This window comes from Rana temporaria, chromosome 2 (genome assembly GCF_905171775.1).
Source record: "Rana temporaria chromosome 2, aRanTem1.1, whole genome shotgun sequence".
In the NCBI taxonomy this organism is placed as follows: Eukaryota; Metazoa; Chordata; class Amphibia; order Anura; family Ranidae; genus Rana; species Rana temporaria.
Window position 1 is genome coordinate 269,585,810 of NC_053490.1, and position 22,396 is coordinate 269,608,205.

Below are 22,396 nucleotides of genomic sequence, written 5' to 3' on the forward strand. Positions count from 1 at the left end.
AATATTCAATATGTAAGTTGTACTACAAGAAGGTTAAGACCAATTGAACGATCATGTTTGTGACACTGAGGAGCGGGCCACTAATGTAGCTAGACATTTTAACCACTTGCCGACCGCCCATTTACGTCGACAGAATGGCACGGGCAGGCAGATTGGCGTACAGGTACGTCCCTTTAAATCTGCGTGCGCCTGCCCACCGCGTGCTTAGTGAGTGCAGCCGTGGGTCCCAGGATTGGCAAGAGCAGAACAGGGGAATGCCTTTGTAAACAAGGCACTCCCCTATTCTGCCTAGTGACACGGTCACTGATGACCGTTCCCAGTGATCGGTCATCAGTGATGTGTCAGGTGTAGCCACGCCCCTAACAGTAAGAATCACTTCCTAGGGTACACTTAACTCCTGCAGCGCCACCTAGTGGTTAATCCCTTCACTGCCAGTGTAATTTTTACAGTAATCAGTGCATTTTTATAGCACCGATTGCTGTAAAAATGACAATGGTTCCAAAATGGTGTCAAAGGTGTCCGCCATAATGTCGCAGTCACGATAAAAAAATCACTGATCGCTGCAAAAAATAAAAATCGCAGAGGTGATCCAATACCACCAAAGGAAAGCTCTATTTGTGGGGGAAAAAAAGGATGTCAATTTTGTTTGGGAGCTACGTCGCACAATTGTCAGTTAAAGTGACGCAGTGCCGAATCGCAAAAAGTTGCCCGGTCTTTAACCACCAAAATGGTCCAGGGCTGAAGTGGTTAATAATGTCCACAATGGAAACACCTCAATGATACAGATACAGGGCATAGAGAAAATCATAACACCTAGAAGGAGAAGGTGATAGGAGAGAAACTATATGTGAAAGTGAAGATTTTTGTGTATTCAGGTCTACAGATTAGAATTCCAAAAGGTCCAAACTTCAAATGGGACCTCACCCATTTTTATGATTAATTATTGAGGTTTACACACATTATATTTTGTCTGTGTTTGTATAGGTTTTTCTCTTGTGTCTGTAACGCCCCGTTTTTGAGGGACACAGATACAGGGGGGGGGGGGGGGGGGGTACGGTTATCTACTGTGTTCATGTGCACTTTGTGTGGTCATGCCCGTACATTTATATGAGTGGGGACACATGTAGATATATTTAACCCTTTCATGCCTACGCCTATGTATGACATTTGGTGTTTACAAGTTAAAATCCATATTTTTGGCTAGAAAATTACTTGGAACCCCCAAATATTATATATATTTTTTTAGCAGAGAATCTAGAGAATAAAATGGCGATTTTTGCAATATTTTATGTCACACGGTATTTGTGCGGCGGTGTTTTAAACACAACTTTTTGGGAAAAATTAACTTTCATGAATTTTAAAAAAATGAAAAAGTAAAATTAGCCCATTTTTTTTGCATAATGTGAAAGATGATGTTACGCCGAGTAAATAGATACCAAGCATGTCACGCTTTATAATTGCACGCACTCGTGGAATTGCGACAACCTACGGTACCTAAAAATCTCCATAGGCGACACTTTAAACTTTTTTTACGGTTACCAGGTTAGAGTTACAGAGTAGGTCTAGTGCTAGAATTATTGCTCTCGCTCTGACGATTGCGGCGATACCTCACATGTGTGATTTGAACACCGTTTTCATATGCGGGCGCGACTTCCGTATGCGTTTTCTTTGCTGCGCAAGCTCGCGGGGAGGGGGGGCGCTTTAAAAAAAAAAATTTTTTTGTTTTCTTATTTATTTTTATTTTTTTTATAATATTAAATTGTGTTTTTTTTTTTTTTTACATTTTGATCACTTTTATTGCTGTCACAAGGAATGTAAACATCCCTTGTGACAGTAATAGGTGGTGATAGGTACTCTTTATGGAGGGATCGGGGGTCTAAAAGACCCCCGAGCCCTCCTTTGCACTTCAAAGTATTCAGATCGCCGAAAACGGCGATTCTGAATACTGTGTACTTTTTTAAATCCGGCGCCATTGACAGCCGAGAAACCCGGAAGTGACGTCATGACGCCGCTTCCGTGGTTTCAATGCGGAGACTGAATCAAAGCCATTTACGGCTTAGTGTCAGTCTCCGCCTGGACACAGAAGGCGCCGGATGGAGGATCGGGTCTCCCGGTGGGACGGGAGGCCCGGTCAGAGCGGCGAAAGGGGGGATGTCCCCTCCCGCTCCTCCGGCATAACAACCGAGCGGCTTTTAGCCGCATCGGTTGTTATGTTTGGATAGCCGATCGCCGGCTCTAAACAACAGTACCGGGATGATGCCTGCGGCTGCAGGCATCATCCCGGTATAACCCCCGAACGCCGAGGACGCATATATGCGTTGCGTCGGCGTGAAAGGGTTATACTATCTCACAGTGATTATGATGAGGGTCATGTGTTGTAGCCTCAGTACGATTTGTATATTTTTCTTCTTTATGGATATGTATCCTTGTGTCCCCACTGTTATCTAGCTCATGTTTTTATTAACCACTTAAGCCCCGGACCTTTAGGCAGCTAAATGCCCAGGCCAGGTTTTGTGATTCGGCACTGCGTCGCTTTAACAGACAATTGCGCAGTCGTGCGACGTGGCTCCCAAACAAAATTGGCGTTCTTTTTTCCCCACAAATAGAGCTTTCTTTTGGCGGTATTTGGGGTATAGAACGAGCAATTTGTCAGCTGGAGCTGAGCTGACAAGCAACATAGCTACGTGAGCTAATAGTCCTAACATCTGATGTGCCTGTATTTTTCTATTACATTGTAAGCATAACATTTTGTGAGGGGCTTGGTTTGAATAAAAAGCAATATCACACTATGTTCCTTTCCTATGCTTATTTTCCATGATCATACTCTGCCCTTGATTACCCATCCACTCCACCGAGAGACGCTGGCAATAAGAGGAAAGATATTTAGAGTCTTCCAGGATACATCCTAGGCATACCATTTGAAGGAGCCCAGCAGGATCACAGGAGTTCTCAAGGCTGATTACACCATAGGCATCTGGTGAGTAGAACTCCTAAGGGAGACCTGTATGTGAAGATCTTTGTGTGGACACTTCAGCAGTATAACAACGCACAGGAATTACAATGATTTTAGAGACTTTTTTTTGCTAATGCGTTTTTTTTTGGTAAATGGACTTTGTATCATCGTTTCTTTTGCAATTTCAACCATTATCATTTCAGTGAGGTTTTGTGCTCTTCTTTTTCACTCATGGTATATGATTGATTTGGAGTGACAATTGCTCTCACCAAGGGTGAATATCTATCACCATAAGCAGAGGGGTAATTTTAGATTTTTTTTTTTTTACCTGAGCGCTGTTAGTGTTTCCATATAGAGACACCTTTCCTCATTTCTAGCATTTCTTTTATAATAGCTGCTATTCTGCCAAAAACTACCACTTCACATATCTCAGCAGATATCACACTATATCCATAGAGCGCTTGGATCAGTACTATCTTCGGATAAATTCTGATATTTTTTATATATGCAAAATTTATAGCGTTTACAAAATAGGGGATAGTTTTATTGCAGTTTTATAAAAAAAAATTTTTTTTACTACTAATGGCGGCGATCAGCGATTTTTTTCGTGACTGCGACATTATGGCGGACACTTCAGACAATATTGACACATTTTTGGGACCATTGTCATTTTCACAGCAAAAAATGCATTTAAATTGCATTGTTTATTGTGAAAATGACAGTTGCAGTTTGGGAGTTAACCACAGGGGGCGCTGTAGGAGTTAGTGTTCACACCTGTAGGGGGGTGTGGCTGTAGGACTGACGTCATCGATCGAGTCTCCCTATATAAGGGATCACTCGATTGATGCAGCGCCATAGTGAAGCACGGAGAAGCCGTGTTTACATACGGCTCTCCCCGTTCTTCAGCTCCGGGGAGCGATCGCGACGGATCGGCTATAAACGAATAGCCGCGCCATCGTCCCGGATCGCTCCCCTGCGGGAATCCGACCGCCGCATGTAGCGGGGGGGGGGGGTCCCGATCGGACCTCCCACCCGCTAGAAGGCAAGGACATACCTGTACGCCCATTTGCCTGTACGTGCCATTCTGTGGACGTACATATACATGCGGCGGGAAGTGGTTAAATATACATATTTTTGTTAAGTTATTTGCTATACTGTGGAATTATTGATATTTGCTATACTGTGGAGTTATTGATATTAACACATTAGGCATGAATTCACATTTTACTATATTTTTTATATGGATTTATGTATCATCTATTTTATATTTTATTGGTGAAAACATAATATAAGAAAGGGATATGTATCTTCAGACTCAAATGTACATTAATGTGGTGTCTGTATGATCAATATGTTCCTGTATTTGTCTGTTGCTGTGCTATTTTTGTTTTTAAAAGTTTCTTTAAGTTTGTTTAGAATTTTGGGATGATAATTGATAAATGTCACATGTTCTGTATTATATATACACTTTTGTATCACCTGAATCAATTTGAGGATTCACTACACATTGAACATCCAAAATGAGTCGAAAAACAGGAAGTGCAATTAAGAAAGTGGACACATCTGTGTTCCTTGAAATTTATTCCCATATATTGGGAGATTAATTGCACTTCCAAGTGGTTGGGACAAAGCATGATCTGTGTGTGAAACGTATTAACCTTATTGTCTCTTCTGCCCACGTTTGTATGATTTTTACTACTTCAATAAAAAGCTAAAATTGCATCGTGTGGAAGTGCAGCCAATTGTCCTCCTTTGTTCTATATGATAAGTTTGGTGTTATCACTCTCACATACTGGTAACTGGAAATTCAACATGGCACCTCATGGTAAAGAACTCTGAGGATGTGAAAAAAGAAATGTTGCTCTACATAAAGATGGCCTAGGTTATAAGAAGATTGCCAAGACCCTGAAACTGAGCTGCAGCACTGAGACCAAGAACATACAGCAGTTCAACAGGACATGTTCCTCACTATGGTTGACCAAAGAAGTTGAGTGCATGTGCTCAGTGTCATATACAGAGGTTGTTTTTGGAAAATAGACGTATGAGTGCTGCCAGCATTGCTGCAGAGGTTAAATGGGTGGGGGGTCAGCCCGTCAGTACTCAGACCATACACCGCACACTGCATATAATTGGTCTGTATGGCCGTCGTCCTAGAAAGAAGCCTCTTCAAAAGACGCGTAATAAAGTCTGCAAACAGTTTGCTGAAGACAAGCAGACTAAGGACATGGATTATTGGAACCATGTCATGTGGTCTGATGAGACCAAGATAAACTTATTTGGATCAGATGGTGTCAAACGTGTCTGGTGGCAACCAGGTGAGGAGTACAAAGACAAGTGTGTCTTGCGTAGTTGCATGGTGGTGGGAGTGTCATGGTCTGGGGCTGCATGAATGCTGCCGGCACTGGGGGAAGTATAGTTCATTGAGGCAACCATGAATGTTAACATGTACTGTGACATACTGTGGACTCTACAGGCAGTCCCCCAAGTTACAAACACAATAAGGACTGTAGGTTTGTTTGTAAGTCGAAACACTGCATTCGTAAGTGTAATGTCTGCCTGTGCATGATGTGGGATGTTCTTGGCGCTTGTTATGTTATCTGGGGCTCTTCTGGCCATGAGGTGTGGCATGTGTCCGGAGGTATTCAGAACTATCGTGGAGCACAAGTATCCAGTGTTTGAGGCCGTTCGTAAGTAGGAGTCGTTGGGGACTGCCTGTATTTACTAATTGGTAGGTGACTTCTGCAGGCAATTGGTTCCATTAGATTTTATTTAGGGGTATCAGAGTAAAGGGGGCTGAACACAAATGCATGCTACACTTTTGAGATAATTATTTGTTTAAAAAAAAAAATGAAAACCATTTTCCTTCCTTTTCACAATTTTGTGCCACTTTGTGTTGGTCTATCACATAAAATCTTGACTTTAGTTCTGTTTCCACTTTTCTGCGTGGACATCAAGCATCATTATAGGGTAATCCACCCTAACACTAAAATCTTTACAGCTACAGCCATCCTCAATCTAACACTAACCCTGTAAAAGAAGAAATCGGTATACATACCTTTTTTGAAGCTGCTCCAGTCTCCAGCGGCAGAACTCTGCAGAGAAGACAGCCAACGAGGGCTGTAAAATGAATGGGAAGTGACATCACCCATAGAGTTACTATAGGGCTTCTGTTGTTGGCTGCCTCCTCTGCACCCGCTTCCACAGTCAATCTGCCACTGACAGCTCGGTGTGGGACCAGAGCAGCTTCAGAAAAGGCACGTATAGCAATTTCTTCATTACAGAGTTAGATAGTTGCCTTAGATCATGGATGTCTGTAGTTGTAAAGATTTTAGTGTTGGGGTGGACTTCCCCTTTAAAGGCACTTACAAACAGCATGTATGCTTGCCTGAAATTTCAGGCATTTATGTTGCCGATATACAAGTAAAATAAATACTAAACCCTTTAAATTCACCATTACTGAAGTTCATACTCCGTGGGATATAGCATTTTTAAACACTTATATTGAACTCAGCATGGTCCCGAGGAGTCTCAGGTGGCAGGTGAGCCCTCAGAATGGTGACCTTGAGTTAGAAGAATGGTTTAGGTATTTTAATGAAGCAGGAGTAGATTTTTTACGTTTTTTGGTAACCAAAAAAACCACCAAATTAGATAAATTAGATATCGAGATAAAGAAACTCAAAAAAATGTTAGCATCAAGCAAGGAGAGTGACGAGTATAAACATCGGTCCTCTCATCTTTTGGGGATACTCGATAAAGAAGAAAAAGAACAAAAAATTAAAAAGAGGAAAAAATATAACAGAGATTTCGGAGACTATCAGGCCAGTTTGGTCTTCGAATGGCAAAAAAAGTTAGCTGTTGAACAACAAAATGAAGCTAACTCTAGAATGGAAGCTATAGTACAGGGGGATAGCATTCCAGCAAAGGTAGAAACCAATTTGCAGCAACCAACGTCTGTCAAAGATCAGAAAAAAACCCCCAAAAAATTTAAAAAAAATAGGGAAAAAACTGAAAAAGGCAAACAACCATTCACCCAATCGGACAACAGGTACCTCAAAGGGCTTCCCACAGGTGAAACAATCTGGATGGAATAAATCCTCACATGATTATTTTGGGACTAATTCTGATCGTAATAATGGTCCTCAAGATTACCACCATTATAGAGATTCCCCAAGAAGAGATAGAGATTCGGGGAGAAACCAAGGTGACTATTACAAATATGGTCCACCTTTGGAACAGAGATCATATCAAGATCCCCGATATTTCATGGATAGGTCAAGGGATGTCCCTGATTACGATAGCGATTTTGATAGTAGAAATCGCTTTTATCCACTGAGAGATCGTGATGGACCAAGTAACAGTAATCAGGTCGATTACGAACAAGCAAGACAAATACAAGAACTATATCGCCTTGGACCATCAAGAGATTTTCCCTCAGGTCAATGGGAGAAAAATGTAGGAGAACATTGGGGTTTTCCCAAACCAAACAGAGGACTAAAAAGACCGGTGGAAGGAAAAGAGGGAGCAGAGGGGGGAGGAGAACACACCCCAAAGAAATCGAAAATTTGAAAGGTGAGGGCATATATAATCTTAGCTCTCACGTTCTAACCCAACCAGAAATCACCTTGTTAAATAAAGGCCTTAAATTTGCCCCTCCGAGGAAACTCAACAAATTTCAAACCTATATGGATGTTCACCAATACATTCGTAAGGTGAACATAAAACGCTACTTTGCAGGTTTGCCTTCCAAGGATGTAATTGTTACTCAAGCAACTATACAACATTCAGGACTAGCTAATGCCTCCACTTGGAATCCTCCAGGTACCTTGGCTCCGTCATTACGAGTTTTCAGAGATGTAGTACTTAGGGACCTGGAGAAAATAAGAGTCTGTGGTCAAAAAATGGACTCTAACTTGGAAATAGGTCTGGACACTTTATGTACCAACAAAGATCTGGTTATACGTCCAGCGGACAAAGGAGGGGGGATAGTGGTCATGGACCGGTCCTCTTATATTGAGGGATTAAAAACTTTAGTGGATGATAAAGACACTTATGCCCTTTTACCGGGTAATCCCATCTTACAATATAGGAGGACATTGGAAACTCTGATTCAGAAAGGCTCTGAATTGGGGATCCTGAATGAAAAGGAGCAACTGTTTTTGGTTCCTAAAGCTCCGAGAGTCCCTATTATATACAGTTTACCAAAGATACATAAGAGTCTTACTTGCCCCCCTGGACGCCCGATTATCAGTGGCATAGATTCAATCACTTCCAGGGTGGGCAAGTATATTGACTACTATCTTCAACCTCTTGTCCAGAAGATGCCATCACATCTTAAAGACTCAAAACAGGTTATCAACCTACTATCTCAGATTAAGGCGGATCAGGATACATGGATGGTGACAGCCGATGTCCAATCATTATATACCATCATTCCTCACAACTTAGGCTTAGAAGCTGTTAGATACTTTTTGGACCTCTCTTCTGATTTAGTAACCCTGCAGAAAGATTTCATCATGGAACTATTAGAATATACGGCAGGTCATAACTACTTCTGGTTCGATCAAAACTACTACAAACAGATTCGTGGAGTAGCCATGGGTGCTAAACATGCACCCAGCTTGGCCAATCTGTTCATGGCCAAATGGGAGGAGGTCGTTTATCATGATACTGATCCCCACATTAAATTGTGGGCTAGGTATATAGATGACGTCCTCCTCCTATGGACAGGAGACAGACTGCAATTGGAATCTTTTATTACTACGCTCAATGACAATGAGCGAGGTATACGTCTGTCTTTTGAGGCTAGTCAGAACTCTATTGACTTTGTTGATCTTACAATCACGAAGAATAATGATCTTTATCAGACCAAGACGTTTTTCAAAAAAACAGACATGAATTCATTTATTCCTAAGGGAAGCTGTCACCATGATAATTGGTTGAATTCTGTTCCAAAAAGTCAGTTTGTGAGGATGAGGAGGAACTGTTCTACCTTGAAAGACTATGAAACTCAGGCTGGTATACTTAAAGTCAGACTTTTAGAGAAGGGTTATGATCCTGAATTGCTGGAAAACACCTTTAATGAGGTGGCTGTCATTGATAGGAATACCTTACTGGCCCCTGGCGCCAAACAAATTAAGGATAGACCTGTTGTGCCATTTATCACCACTTATTCTAGCCAGCATTATGCCATAAAAAGAATGATTAAAAAACATTGGCACATATTATCTAATGACAGGATTATTAATACATTTTTACCAGCTAATCCTCAGGTAATCTTCAGAGGTGTACCCTCACTACGGGACAAGGTTGCCCCCAATGTGGTAGACCCTCCTACCAAAAAAGTGTCTTTCTTCCAGCGGGATATTAAGGGATACCACCAATGTAGGAATTGTACAGTGTGTAAACTGAATAGGATTAAAACAAAAAAGACCCTATGTTTCACTTCAACAAGTACATTGAAAGAACACAAAATTGAGCCATTTATTACGTGCAACACAACTGGTGTGGTTTATCTCTTAGAATGCCCATGTGGGTTACAGTATATTGGCAGGACCAAAAGACCAATGAATGTTAGATTAGGTGAGCATATCACCAATATTAGATCAGGATTCTCGCAGCATTCAGTGTCCAGCCACTATGAGCAATATCATGAATGTAACCCAGAGGGGACCCTTTTTATTGGGATAGACAAGTTTGATCCTCACTGGAGAGGAAGCTCATTGGTTAGAGAGCTATCCAGGATGGAAATGGCCTGGATTTATCGAATCCGTACATATAGTCCTTACGGATTGAATATAGATACAGACGTAAATGCATTCATAGATAATGGGTAGTATTTGTGTTTCTATAATCATTGTTTGTAAACCAACTCTGAGCCTTGGTACATCTGGGCCCTTAATGATTTTTCATTTGGGTACTGTTTTTTAAAAAAATTTAAAAAAAACAAAAAAATTTTTTTTCCAAGTGAACAAAGTTTGAACACAAACCAGTGACTATTACTATTCCCCCTCTTAGTCTAACAGACTGAGACCCTAAAATCCTTTTAAAATAATAAAAATATCTGCCTTCCCCCTAATGGATGTTTAAATTACATCCATTTGGCTTTTTTGTTGTGGCCACAAGAGGGCAGCTTTTCTAGCACCCTCCTGTGTCAACAAAAGCTAGATCTAATTTCAAGTGGTTACCAATTTTTGTAACATATATCTAACTTCCTATGAACACGGAGTTATCCGGTTTATAGAATTTTTTTAAGGCGAGCAAGCCCTTTCAGGCTGTATATTTATGTGGGGTGATTTTTATATATTTTTATATATCTTGCAATCAATTTTTTGGATGTTCGATTGCTCTATGTGTGAGTTACCTGACATCCACTATTGATATGCGCCTTTTATCTCTATTTTTTCCTTTTTAAGATGTTCTATATTACCTACAGTTATAATACAGTTGGGTAATTTTTTTAATTTTATTTTTATTTACTTTTTGAAGGCGGATGTCTGCGATCATCAAGGATGCAGATTTATGTGAAGCAGTCTGCTTTCCTTTTGCAGGCTGCTTTCTGACACTTTGCCTTTTCTAGCTATATGGATTATCTAATGTCCATTAATATCATAACATTTAATTGATTTAATTTATTATCCATTAATGATAGCCATCACCCACGGACTTTTACTGATAGTGATGTCATATCTAGATACTGCGGTGGAAGTCTGTGACCTTATGGTCTAAGAACGGGTGACTCCTGTTGGTGTACATTATGATAAGTGTGGCGAATCAACACGCTGCTTAATATTTTTATTTTTAATAATGTTATGTGTTTTACCCGTTTTTTTTCTTGGTATTATTACCTACAGTGTCATACTGGCAGGGATCCCAATTTAAAGATGGTGGTTAATGTCCGCGATCTCCAAGGCTCAGAGCTGGGCGGTCCCGGATGTTATGTATTGCTATAAAGAGTGGTGAGTCAGCACGCCGCTTGTGCCCCTGGAAGAAGTCATTATTGTGACGAAACGGCGTAGGGAGGAGCGACGTGCTGACGTCACCACGATTCGTACCACGCTGTCTACCCGGAAGGACGAGCGGACAGTAGAGCCGGCCGGCTATTATCGATACACGCATTTTTTAACTGCATACATGTAAGTGCACTACTTTTTTTAATAAAACCATTCCCAACGGTATTACGCTATATTAGTGTTTTTCTCCTCTGGGTCGTACTTATGGAGAGAGTTGGGTCTGATGTAAAGGATTGGTGAGACTGGAGAGAGACTGACAGGATTTCCTGGATCCCATAAATGGCTCTTATGTTTATATGCCTGACTAACTTCTTGCTCTGGTAAGCAGTTAGATTATAAGTGGTGGAGGATTCTGTCATCTGCTATACAGATTCACAATATCATCTGGACATCTATAATCACCCATTCGGAGAACGTTCTGTCACTTATTTTGAACTTTTCTGATACATCCTTCTCATGAACTTTTGCACATAATTTTTTCACAATATTTATTCATTATATTGGTGTTTTGTGTGCATCACTTATAAGCATACTTTGAGACTTATGCTGATTCATGTCACAGCGCAGCTTTACTTTTTTCTGCTTTTCTCCTTTAAATTAACAATTTGTGCACATAAAGCAGAAATCTGAGTTACCGGTCAGCGGCTTTGTGTGTGTGTTTTTTTTTTTTTTTTAATCATCAATATGCAGCACATTTATGCACTTGTGTGTACAGACACATTGAAAAAAATAAATGGGCTGCATTTAGATGAGTGATAATAAAAGAAAACATTCAGTATATTAGCAGCAGTGTGCAAGAGGCCTTTAACAATGAGCTCTGGACAACATTTTCCCAGTGCATGTGTGAAAGTTAAGGCTCATACTTCCATCTGAATTTTCCATGGATTTTTGTCCAAAAGGGGCGTTGGCCATGAACTTGGTATGTATACACATGGCAGAACTTTTTCAGCCAACATTAACCAAACCACGTGGTTTTTTTTCAGCTCTTTATCACCACCCTTTGGGCAACTTCTGCTATTGTTGTCTGATGTTTAGCTTTAGTTCCGAGCACGCTCATTTGAATGTTGGATTTTAGTCTGATGGACTTGTGTACATACAATCAAATGATCCTCCATCGGACATTTGATGTCTGAAAGTTTGAAAGCATTCGCAGCAAACATTTATCCGTTGAAAAAACAAAAACAATTGTCTGATGGAGCATACAGACAGTCGGATTGTTCGTTGGACCGTTGTTGTCAAAAAGTCAGATTGTGTGTATGGGCCTTTAGTAAAGCAGCCTTCGTGCATCTAAAGGAATTGAGAACCTTCACTCAAATTAGTCATCCGTGTGAAGTATTAATATCTGGGAAGAGTGTGGGGCACAGAGGTGGATGCAAATAAAAAATAAAATTAAAATCAGCAATGAGAAAAAAAGGTGAAAAGCAGCTGTGTGGGGGGGGGAATACACAAAATAAAGCAACAATTAAAACCTGAAGTTTCCCATTTCGATCAAATTTTTCATTGGAAGGGGGCGATTTTTACAGGTTAAAAAAAAAAAGTGACTACTGTAGCACTGGCTAAACTTTAATACCTTGGTTTACCTTTTCCAAATCAACTAGTAAATGCAGCAACATTAATCTCATGATGAATATGCATCTACACAGCACCAGTATCAAGTATGTCATATGTGAAATGCACACTCTCCTTCAATTTCTCCCCCCAGCCTCAGACCTGTAATGGAGGCATCATGGAGCTGGAGGAAGCTGGACTAGAGAAGAAGGGTGGTTTGCCACGCTCTACACAGCCCCTGCCATGGTAGCAGATGAGACAAGTATTAATTCAATGCAAACAAACAATCCCAGCCTGGAATGACAGCTCTGTGCACAAATTTCAAACTACTGAAAATGTATGACATAAGAAACATGCTGTGATTCAGGTAAGTGGGGGGGGGGGGGGGGGGCAGATTGAGGGTTGGGGAATGCAACCATGTTTCATCCTAAATATTGATGCAATATGAAGCATAGTCTAAAATGTGGACCATACAACTTTGAAAACCATTTTGCCCGTTGTACAGGTTAAACTTTTTTTTTTGCCCTTTAGACAGAGTGGTGAAGGGTTACAAACTCTTTCAGACTATTATTTGTGGCCCTGCTAGACAAATTCACTACATTTGTCCTAGTGACGTTTTTTTACCAGAACTAAAAGCGAGGAAAAATCTAAAATTAAAGCTGGCCATACACCATACAATTTTCTTATTCTTTAGATATACCTTTAACTGTGTAGTACAAGGGCTTGCCTTATGGCACACAAATTGCAAGTGCTTAGATTTCTATAGAAGAAAATTGTATAATGTATGGCCAGCTTAAGTAACAGGAAAAAGGAATAGAAGGGAAGTATTCCAACGGAAATATTTATGGCACCAACAAAGTATTTTCCCTCAGTTTAGAGATTTCCAATTTCCTTCCATGTCTGAACAGGAAGTGAAAAATCACCCCCAATGGCAAAGACACAGAATGGCTTTTAACCCCTTACTACTCTATCCAGAAAGTAAGGCGTTTTTGGCTGTAGATATATTAAGAAGAAAGTCACACGAAAAAAATTCTGTAATTTTTGACAAAGTTCTCACAATTGTGTATAAATATATATCACTTACTATAAAATTTATAATCTGTAGAGTTGCCAAAAATAAGAAAACAGGTATTCAACCACCCATCTTCCATGGCATTCAGTTCATTTATTATGGAAAATAGATAAAAAACAGTTACTGGATGAGAAGTCCTAGGACATTATAAAAAAAATACAATTTATTAAAATAATGCATAGTAAAACAATTATGGGACTCCGTATCAAATTTTATGTAGCTTTCTGTTAAAAATAAAAACCTCTGGAAAAAAATCTCCCCTTTACAACCTTCGAACTAAGATAATGGTTGTATGGTATTTCTTGTAATCTTCAAGAGAGCCAAAGATGATTAAGTATTGTGCCGTTTCCTACGCAAATAATCAAAATTAAAAAGGAGAGAAGAAAAAAAAAAAAAAAAAAAGCATGGCTAATGAAAAGCAGCTTCATATCAAACACCGGAAGACTGAATGATCAGGCTCATACTGATATTTATTCTCATACTGTGGGGGGAAAAAAAGATACCTTAATTACATAGGATTAAGTTATCTATACTGAGAAAAGCCAAATTTACATCATCCCATTATGTTCCCTCCCTCCCTCTGCAGAAAGGGCCTATGAGAGCCGAAGCAAATGCAAATTAATCCATCAGTGCTTGATCATTGCTGTAGATTAGAAGTTTTAGTCCAGACGCTAACACCCACTTGAGTGTAATAGGTGCCATTGACTAAAGCTCAACTATATACCTCAATATTCACATTTTGACAGCCACAGAATGTTCAGGTTAAAAAGGGAACCTCAACCTGTATGCCCCAATCTACAATAGATACTCGGGCTACTTTAGGTTAATTAAAGTGTAAGTTCACCTTTACAGAAAAATCTGTACAGTGAAAGTACACTGGGTCCCCCCCACACACACTGGCCTGGACCATCGAAATATCCGGTTCTAAGCCCCGGTATATCCGCGCCAGGGCTTAGAAATACTATGCATCCACGCGGCATCTTCATAGCTGACAGGACCGGCTATGAGACTGTTAATTTGTCAGCGCCACCCATGTGACAGCGCTGACCAATTTGAATGGTTCAAAACATCCCTGACTAGGGAAATTTTGGACATTCAGCTGAGAGGATTTCTAAGCCATGGATATACCAGGGCATGGTATATCCATGCCAGGGGTACGGTATATCCCCCCGGAAGGGGCGGTCAAGGAGGGGGACCTGTGTAAGTTCACCATACAGAGAGTTTATTCTGCGGGACCAAGGTTTATCTTAAATTTGGTTAGTGATATTGTATAAACATTTCTATGGCTTGTTTCCTACAGCTCATATGTGGATTGAAATCAATTTTATAAAAACAATATAATGCTGCCTTGACCAATGCTACCATATTCCAGTCTAAAAACGCCATATACAATTCATTCTATATGTCAATGTTACACAGACAGTTGACATGTCAATAGGACAATTTTTAAAATGTACACCATGATAAAATGATCACTGTTAATACTCTTTGTGATGTTTTATGAAATTGCTTTGTTAAGGCAGTTAAGGTAAAGTTACCTTTATTTCTTTCTTTGTACCTATAAGCCATTCATACAGGATCAAAAACAAGACCAGCAGTGTGATAACATTCCCTAGGTCCAGGGACATTATTCCCTCAACATGGAAGACATGAGTAGAAAGGCCATTTAATACTTTTACAATCTTTAAGTCCCAGCATTTGACTTTCTAACAGGAAGGACTGCCAGACCAAAGACTGTGGGAGCAATAAACAAGAAGAGAATGACTATGAAATACATGACATGATTGTAACACTCAAGTGTCAAGGTACATTTGTGCCTTGCATTCACTTTAAATACATTGCCGGCCTTCAAAACTCATCTTATTTTTGCTGGCATGATGAACAGCAAAAGAGCACATTATGTTTTCAAGAATGCAAATCAACCACACTGATGAAGGAGACATATATTGCATTACTGTCCCCATAACATAATGGAAGACTGCCGTTTGGGTTTTTGGGTAAAAAAAAAAACTAACACACAAGTAGTTAGTCACTGATACTTGTCAACTGTTTTCTGGATCAAAAAAATCCTATTACACTTTTAACCACCTTGCACAATCAAACCTATTAAGACAATTTGGTATCTTTGATTTTCACAATTTTTTTTTTTTTTTTAACCCAGTACTTGTCTCTGAAGATTGACTTCTTATACTCCAACCACTGTTTTATGGTGATTTAGAAAAATGTAAACTTCTGAAATAAAATTAAATCCATGAACACAATATGGTTTATGTTCCTTCTGTGACATTGAAAGAATTTGCTGGGAACTTATTAATACATTTGCTCCATGTCTAGAATGCAGTCTCAATCTGCTTTTTTTTTTATGCACCACTGATTGATAGATATATATATATATTTGTGTATATATATATTTATATATTAGTTGTATTTTTTTAAATGTATGTTTGTTCATCAGTTTGTCCAGTCTGCTTTATGCAGTAACAGAGACCACAAATGTATGTCCCGCTTTTGGGGATTTGAAGCCAAAATCTATGCACTTGCTTGTTTGTAAGCTAGATTTTAAAATTCCTTGGGATCATCACCAGTATTAGTCTGAATGCATCAGGAAAAAATTCACCGTCATAGATTCATACGTAGATGTTCTGGTCGCTTAGGGATCAAGGGATAAGCTTGTTTTTTGTATGGTGCAGCATTGGATTGTCTTATTGGTAGTGGGGCAGAAGCCTCTCCGCTTACAGTCACATCCATTTGTTCAACGCCACTTGTTTCCATTCGGAAATCAGCTGATGGTTGTGTGTTGGTTGATCCAGCAGCTGTTCCTCTTGCCCAGAATTCACCAGGACAGAACTTCACAGGGCTTGAAGAAGAAAAAAAAAAATAGCTTATTTACATTCAAATAACATGCTTAAAGCGTATGTGTGAAAAAATAAAATTCAGCATTACATGTACATTTCTCTCTTTTGTCTTTTACATGTACATAGAGAAAAATGCCTGTTGGTTCTGCCATAAACCAAGTGAGCTCTTAAAGGGTTTCTAAACTCTGTTTTTTATCAAGATGTATTTTCTGCATTAGGGTAAAAAATGCCTCCCTACCTGTCCTAGCTGCCCCTGCCCCTAAACACTTACCAAAGTCCTCTATTGATCCAGCGCTATTCCCAGCTGCAGCTTATTTCACTTCCTGTATTCAAAGGAGCCTCAGAGAAGTGAGAGACCTTGGCTGCTGCGGTCAATCTTCTACAAGGAGTGAGGGGGTAGGGTTTACGGTCTGTATGTATGTCAATGAATACATAGCCTGGTTTCAGATAGGATTTGCATGGGTGCCCCCTCAGCAGAAAGCTTGCTGAGGGGGCACTCTGAGGAGCAGTCCGCTCTGATGGGATTCCAGAAGGAGGAAGGAGACTGTTCTGTGCAATTAAACTGAGGGGTGGGCAGCAGCCCAAAAGCAGACAGAAGGACAAACACCCAAATTGGACACCAGATGAGACCGAACCCCATGCTTGCCAAGCAAACTTGCCAACATGAGGGAAACGAGGGCACAAATAATCAACCTAATGCTCAAGACCAAGGCAGAAAAGGTTCCAAGGAAGCATCCATCCGATCACAAAGCAAGAACCTACCAAAAATAGATGGAACACAGGACAAATTTCTTTGTACGGAAAACATCCTCAAACCGATGAGATCAAACTCCATCAGGAACAGGTCCAAAGAAAGAACTGAGGAAAAAACAAGTCCTGATGAGGAAGATCAGTCGGACTAAAAAGGAAGGCTCTAAGCCATTACACCCCTGACCCCCTAGGGACCAGTACGTCATGTCTATATAGATCGTCTGGCTAGACAACTAACCTCACTAAATCGAGACTTGCCAGGGAAAACCCTGAACTCAGCTAGAGCACAACCATCTACAAAGGGTGCGATTCCAGAGTCTGCCAGAGAACCCAGGATTTAAACTCATGAAATCAGAATTATTGGGTAAGGTGCAAAGGAAGTGCCCCCACAAGCGTAGACAAGGGATAGAAGTCAGGACCTAAACCACAGACTGGTGAGATTGGGGGACACAAAGATTTTACAGGATAAAAAACAACCAACCTAATATCTTAAATTGGGATATGGGGTACTTCATATTCATGACTACTTAGTATGTCCCAAAGCACTGAACATGAGGGGTGGGCAACACATTGCAACAAGGCCAACATGCCGAATAACCAAAACAGAATAGGGGAAATCCAACTACAAAGCAGCCTACAAAACTGGCGTCTGGAAAAGCATGAACATCTACTTGATAAAACTTACTAAACACAAAAGAAAATCAGGAAGCAGCCCCACAACATACTTGAGGTATGAAGTTTATGAGAATCAAACCTGGTGAAATAAGCTTTCTATTTAGGATGTTTCAAATTCCTGTAGGTAGGAATCAAAAATGCCCCTATCCCCCAGAACTTGGGTTTCAACAGCCATGCCAATGTCAGAGTCGGTAAAGCAGGGTGGGAGATTGTACTATGCAACAGCAAATCTTGCCAATCTGGAAGAGCCCACGGCCCATCTACCAGAGACCGGTGATGTCTGCAATACCACATTCTCGGAAGTGCATCCATGAAATGCTCCCTGTCTTTATCTGCAAAACAGACAAAGAGGAAGCTGCAATGGACAGAAGGCATAGATCAGGGAAAACTGATGTCACAAGGGCAACCACCACAAGTGCCAGAGAATTCCCATCCAGCTCGTATGGATGCCAAGAGATCCACATCCAGTGTCCCTCACTGCAGAAAAATCTCTGCAAACATTTCCGGTTGAAGGGTCCCTATGTTGCTCCATTCAGCTGATGCTGGCTGAGAAAATTTCCACCGAGGAAATTTGCATAGTGGAGTGGGCTGGAACATGAAGCTCCCAAAAGAAATCACAACAACTGGTCCGATTCTTCCTGAGAAGTGTGGCTTCTTCCCCCACCCCCTTCTTAATGGTTGATGTATGCCACTGCCATTTCATTGTTTGACTGCTCTTTGACAGGGAGACTCTAAAAGGCATGCAGACAGACCAGTGTAGGAGAGTCAGGCAAATGGCCCAAAGCTCCAGGTTGATGATTGGCAACTTTCGCTCCTCCAATGACCTGGTTGTCTAAACAGAGGGGCTCTCCTGAGCACCTCACCGGCCCAACAAGCTGGCATCCTTGTCTAAACCTTTCAATTCACTGGAAAAAGCTTTTGGGTGACATGCCATGAATACTTTTTCAAGGCACTGTATGACATACACTGCATGTATGAGAAATGCCAAAAACAATCTACTAAGTGAAGAGATTTCTTGCATATGAACATTTAAATCTTACTTACAAATAAAGATAACCACAAAAGAAAATTTCAGCAAGTTTGTAGTATTACCTGACAGGTGTTCGAGGACTTCCAATAAATCTACGAGGAGACCGAATTTTTGGTTCAAATGAAAACTTCTCTTTCACACTTTCCAGCACAGAAGGAGCCACATATGTAAAACCCTTGAGAAGAGCAACCAAATGGTTTAAATATTACAGCAGCACTCAATATTATAATGCAAATATGGTTAAGCCATCGCTAAACAAAAAATACAGCCACACGTTCTATCGAGATTAATGGAAGTGTCATTGTAGCCCTCCTATTCATCTGGATGGAACGTTGTCTGGCCCAGAGGAGGGTTAGGCAACAGAGAAACCGGTCCACACTGCTGCTGAAGAGGGGAGGCAATTTATTTATTTATTTTATTGAGAAAGAGAACATTAAAGTGGAAGTTCGTCAAACTAAAATATCAATCTACTTGCAGTTACAATCCAAGACTAAGCCATCATGCCCTGCAAAGCAAAAATCGCTATACTTTTCTGAAGCCGCTCCAGTCTACAGCAGCGGAAGCTCTGCAGGGAAACAGCTGAGAAATGTCTGGGAAGTGTTGTCACCCATTAGTTACTATATGCACTGGCGGCTGCCTTTTCTGCACCCACCTACACAGAGAAGCCATCGCTGACAGCTCAGCGTGGGACCGGCTTCAGAATAGGTATGTATAGCAAGATTTGCTTTACAGAGCTAGATAGGTTAGTTTTAGATTGTGGCTGAGAGTAGATTTAGAGATTTTAGTTTTAGGCTGAACTTCTACTTTAAGCAAACCTGATAAAATGTCATTTTAAAATAGAGCAACAGACTTTTCTAATCAACATCTAGTAAACAAAGAAGGCCCAAAAGTACCACCAGAGTTAAAAAAAAATGTGCTGTGTACAACAGTTACCTGTAGTGATGCATATCTCGTCTGGACTGCTGCTTAGAATAAAATCAGTTTCTTCATACCAGCAAGCGGTACTAGTGTTGTACTTCCAGCACTGCAGGTAGGAGAGAAACAATCCTGTCGTTTACCCACCCTTTCCTCTTCCCTTGTCCATTCACAGAAAGCCTTGTATTATTGTCCAGAGTATACAAGGAAGTTTCGTGCATGGACAATTAAATGGGGTGAGAAGAATAGAAAAAAAAAAGACAGGATCTCCCCTTGTATTCTATGAACTGAATACAAGGTGTTCTGTGAATGGCCAAGGAGAGGGGAAAGGGGTACACAACAGGATCTCATCATTATACAAGTACAGCATTAGCTGTACTCCCCGGCATGAATTGAATAGATTTTCACACTACACAGCAGCTATCCAAGCTTAGAATATACATCATTAAAAGCCAACTGTCACCTCAGGGCACATATCACAAAACCGTTTTGTCTAAAGAACTCAAGCAATATGTCTTTGGCAAGTAAGACAGCCTTCATTTGTTTACCAACACATCTAAATGCTTTTTGCCTAGTAACGCATTGGTGATTACAACACAAACATCTAAAATACAAGTCTAGATGCCACTTTAGATTTAAACAAGCAGACTTTAAACCTGTTGTCTTACCACAAATACTTGATTGGCACTTTCACTGAGAGTGGCATCATCTGGACTGTCTACAGGAGTCTGACGTGTAAACTTTGAATCAAACTGGCTTACATCTTCTTCAGATTGCTTTGGAAAAACAAATTAAATAATTTGTTAATATGAAAGACAAAGCTTAAAAATGCGCCACACAATATTTACCTCTGTCCACGTGACCACCTTTCTAAAGCTAAAAGTGGCAATTATTCTCTTACTCTTTTGGTCTTTAAACCACTTCTCGTCCGCCCTATAGCAGATTTACTGCTACAGGGCGGCTCTCCTGTGCAGTATCATGTAAATATACCCAATTATGCACTTCTGCCTGCAGGGAGGTGCAGGTTTACCTAGTATCTTTTCCCTTTTAAATACCCTGCAAGGACAAATAACTACCAAACATCCAGAAATGCACTTCGTTTTTCATATCGTGGGCTGACAATACACAGCATTTTTATGAAATAAGTGGCGTTGGACCTACCCAGTTTCTTAAGCTAAACAATACTAGTGCTCTCTGGGGGTAACAGAGAGCACAGGCAGCTCTGAATTTCTGACACCTTTAACGACTTGACCTCCAGAAGATTTACCCCTAACCCCCCCCATGACTATGCAATTTTTTGCGATACGGCACTGCGTTACTTTAACTTACAACTGTGCGGGCGTGCGCCGCTGTACCCAAAGTGTATGGCGTTTCCCCGCACAAAAATGAAATGCTTTCTTTTGATGCCATTTGATCACCCATATTCATTTTGTTTATATTTGTGCTATAAACAAAACAAAAAAAAAAGACCAACAATTTATGTTTTATATTGATAGATAGAAACCTGACAGGATTAACTACTTTTTGTAAGACTATAAAAATATTCATACACACCAAAAGCGGTTTAAATGGAGGCTCCACTTTACGGGCCAAAAGATCATCCCAGCTGATGTGCCTAAAAAATGGGTGAGCCTGAAAAACACATGGCAGAAATGAACACCGTGTATAGCATAGCCTAAATATTCATATATTTTATACTACATATTTCTTGCATATTAATAAACAATAGCCGTTACACATTTTAACATTCACATATGCCATAATTTGCAGCCTAGAATTTATGCAATAATTACCCACATTTAGTGAATACCAATCAGAACTCACAGCATTCTACTCCTCCCCACATTAGTGCCACAATCTCAGAGAACTTGTTTTAATCTGGGATTTCCTAAACTGGCACAGCCGTTTTGTGTATGTACATCAGCTATATAACAAAGTTAAAGCGGGGGTTCACCCTTTAAAAAAAAAAAAAAAAAAATTCTCTACCATGCCATCCAGCATACTAGCGTGAGCTACAGTATGCCTTTATTTTTATTTTTTTTAGCTGTACTCACAGTTTAATGCGTTAGTTAGGTTTCAGACTCCCAGCAGGGAGTAGGCATTCCTATGAAGAGGGGAACATGATTGACGGCCGGCTATGGCGCGTCACGCTTCCCAAAAAATAGCCGAAATAGGACTTGGCTCTTCACGGCGCCTGCGCAGGAGTCTGTGCGCAGGCGCCGTATAGCGCCGTGAAGAGCCGAGTCCTACTCCGGCTATTTTCGGGAAGCGTGACGCGCCATAGCTGGCCGTCAATCATGTTCCCCTCTTCATAGGAACGCCTACTCCTTGCGGGGAGTCTGAAACTAAACTAAACGATTAAACCGAGTATGGCGCAAAAAAATAAATAAAGGCATACTGTAGCTCACGCTAGTATGCTGAATGGCATGGTAGAAACTTGTATTTTAGGGTGAACCCCCGCTTTAAAGCCATACCAGGTCCTAGTAATCCCTAAATGCTGATGTCAATGGTCATTTGTTGCTCATATTGCAGACAGCAAAAGATTTCTGGGAACCATAGTACATGTACTCTGGATATGATATGTACAGG

At 40.5% G+C, this 22,396-nt stretch overlaps 1 protein-coding gene across 1 annotated transcript in view; it reads right to left on the reverse strand.

Annotated features, from left to right (window-relative positions):
• Window positions 1-13,660: 13,660 nt before the first annotated feature.
• Window positions 13,661-22,396, reverse strand: part of RPS6KB1 (ribosomal protein S6 kinase B1) — a 42,699-nt gene continuing 33,963 nt past the window's right edge. Inside the window, exons 12-15 of the mRNA XM_040336936.1 lie at window positions 21,362-21,439; window positions 20,476-20,583; window positions 18,955-19,067; window positions 13,661-16,439 (exon numbers count right to left, since the gene is read on the reverse strand). Coding sequence (XP_040192870.1) covers window positions 16,202-16,439; window positions 18,955-19,067; window positions 20,476-20,583; window positions 21,362-21,439 — 537 coding nt within the window. The 3' untranslated portion in view covers window positions 13,661-16,201. The remainder of the gene's footprint in view (window positions 16,440-18,954; window positions 19,068-20,475; window positions 20,584-21,361; window positions 21,440-22,396) is intronic.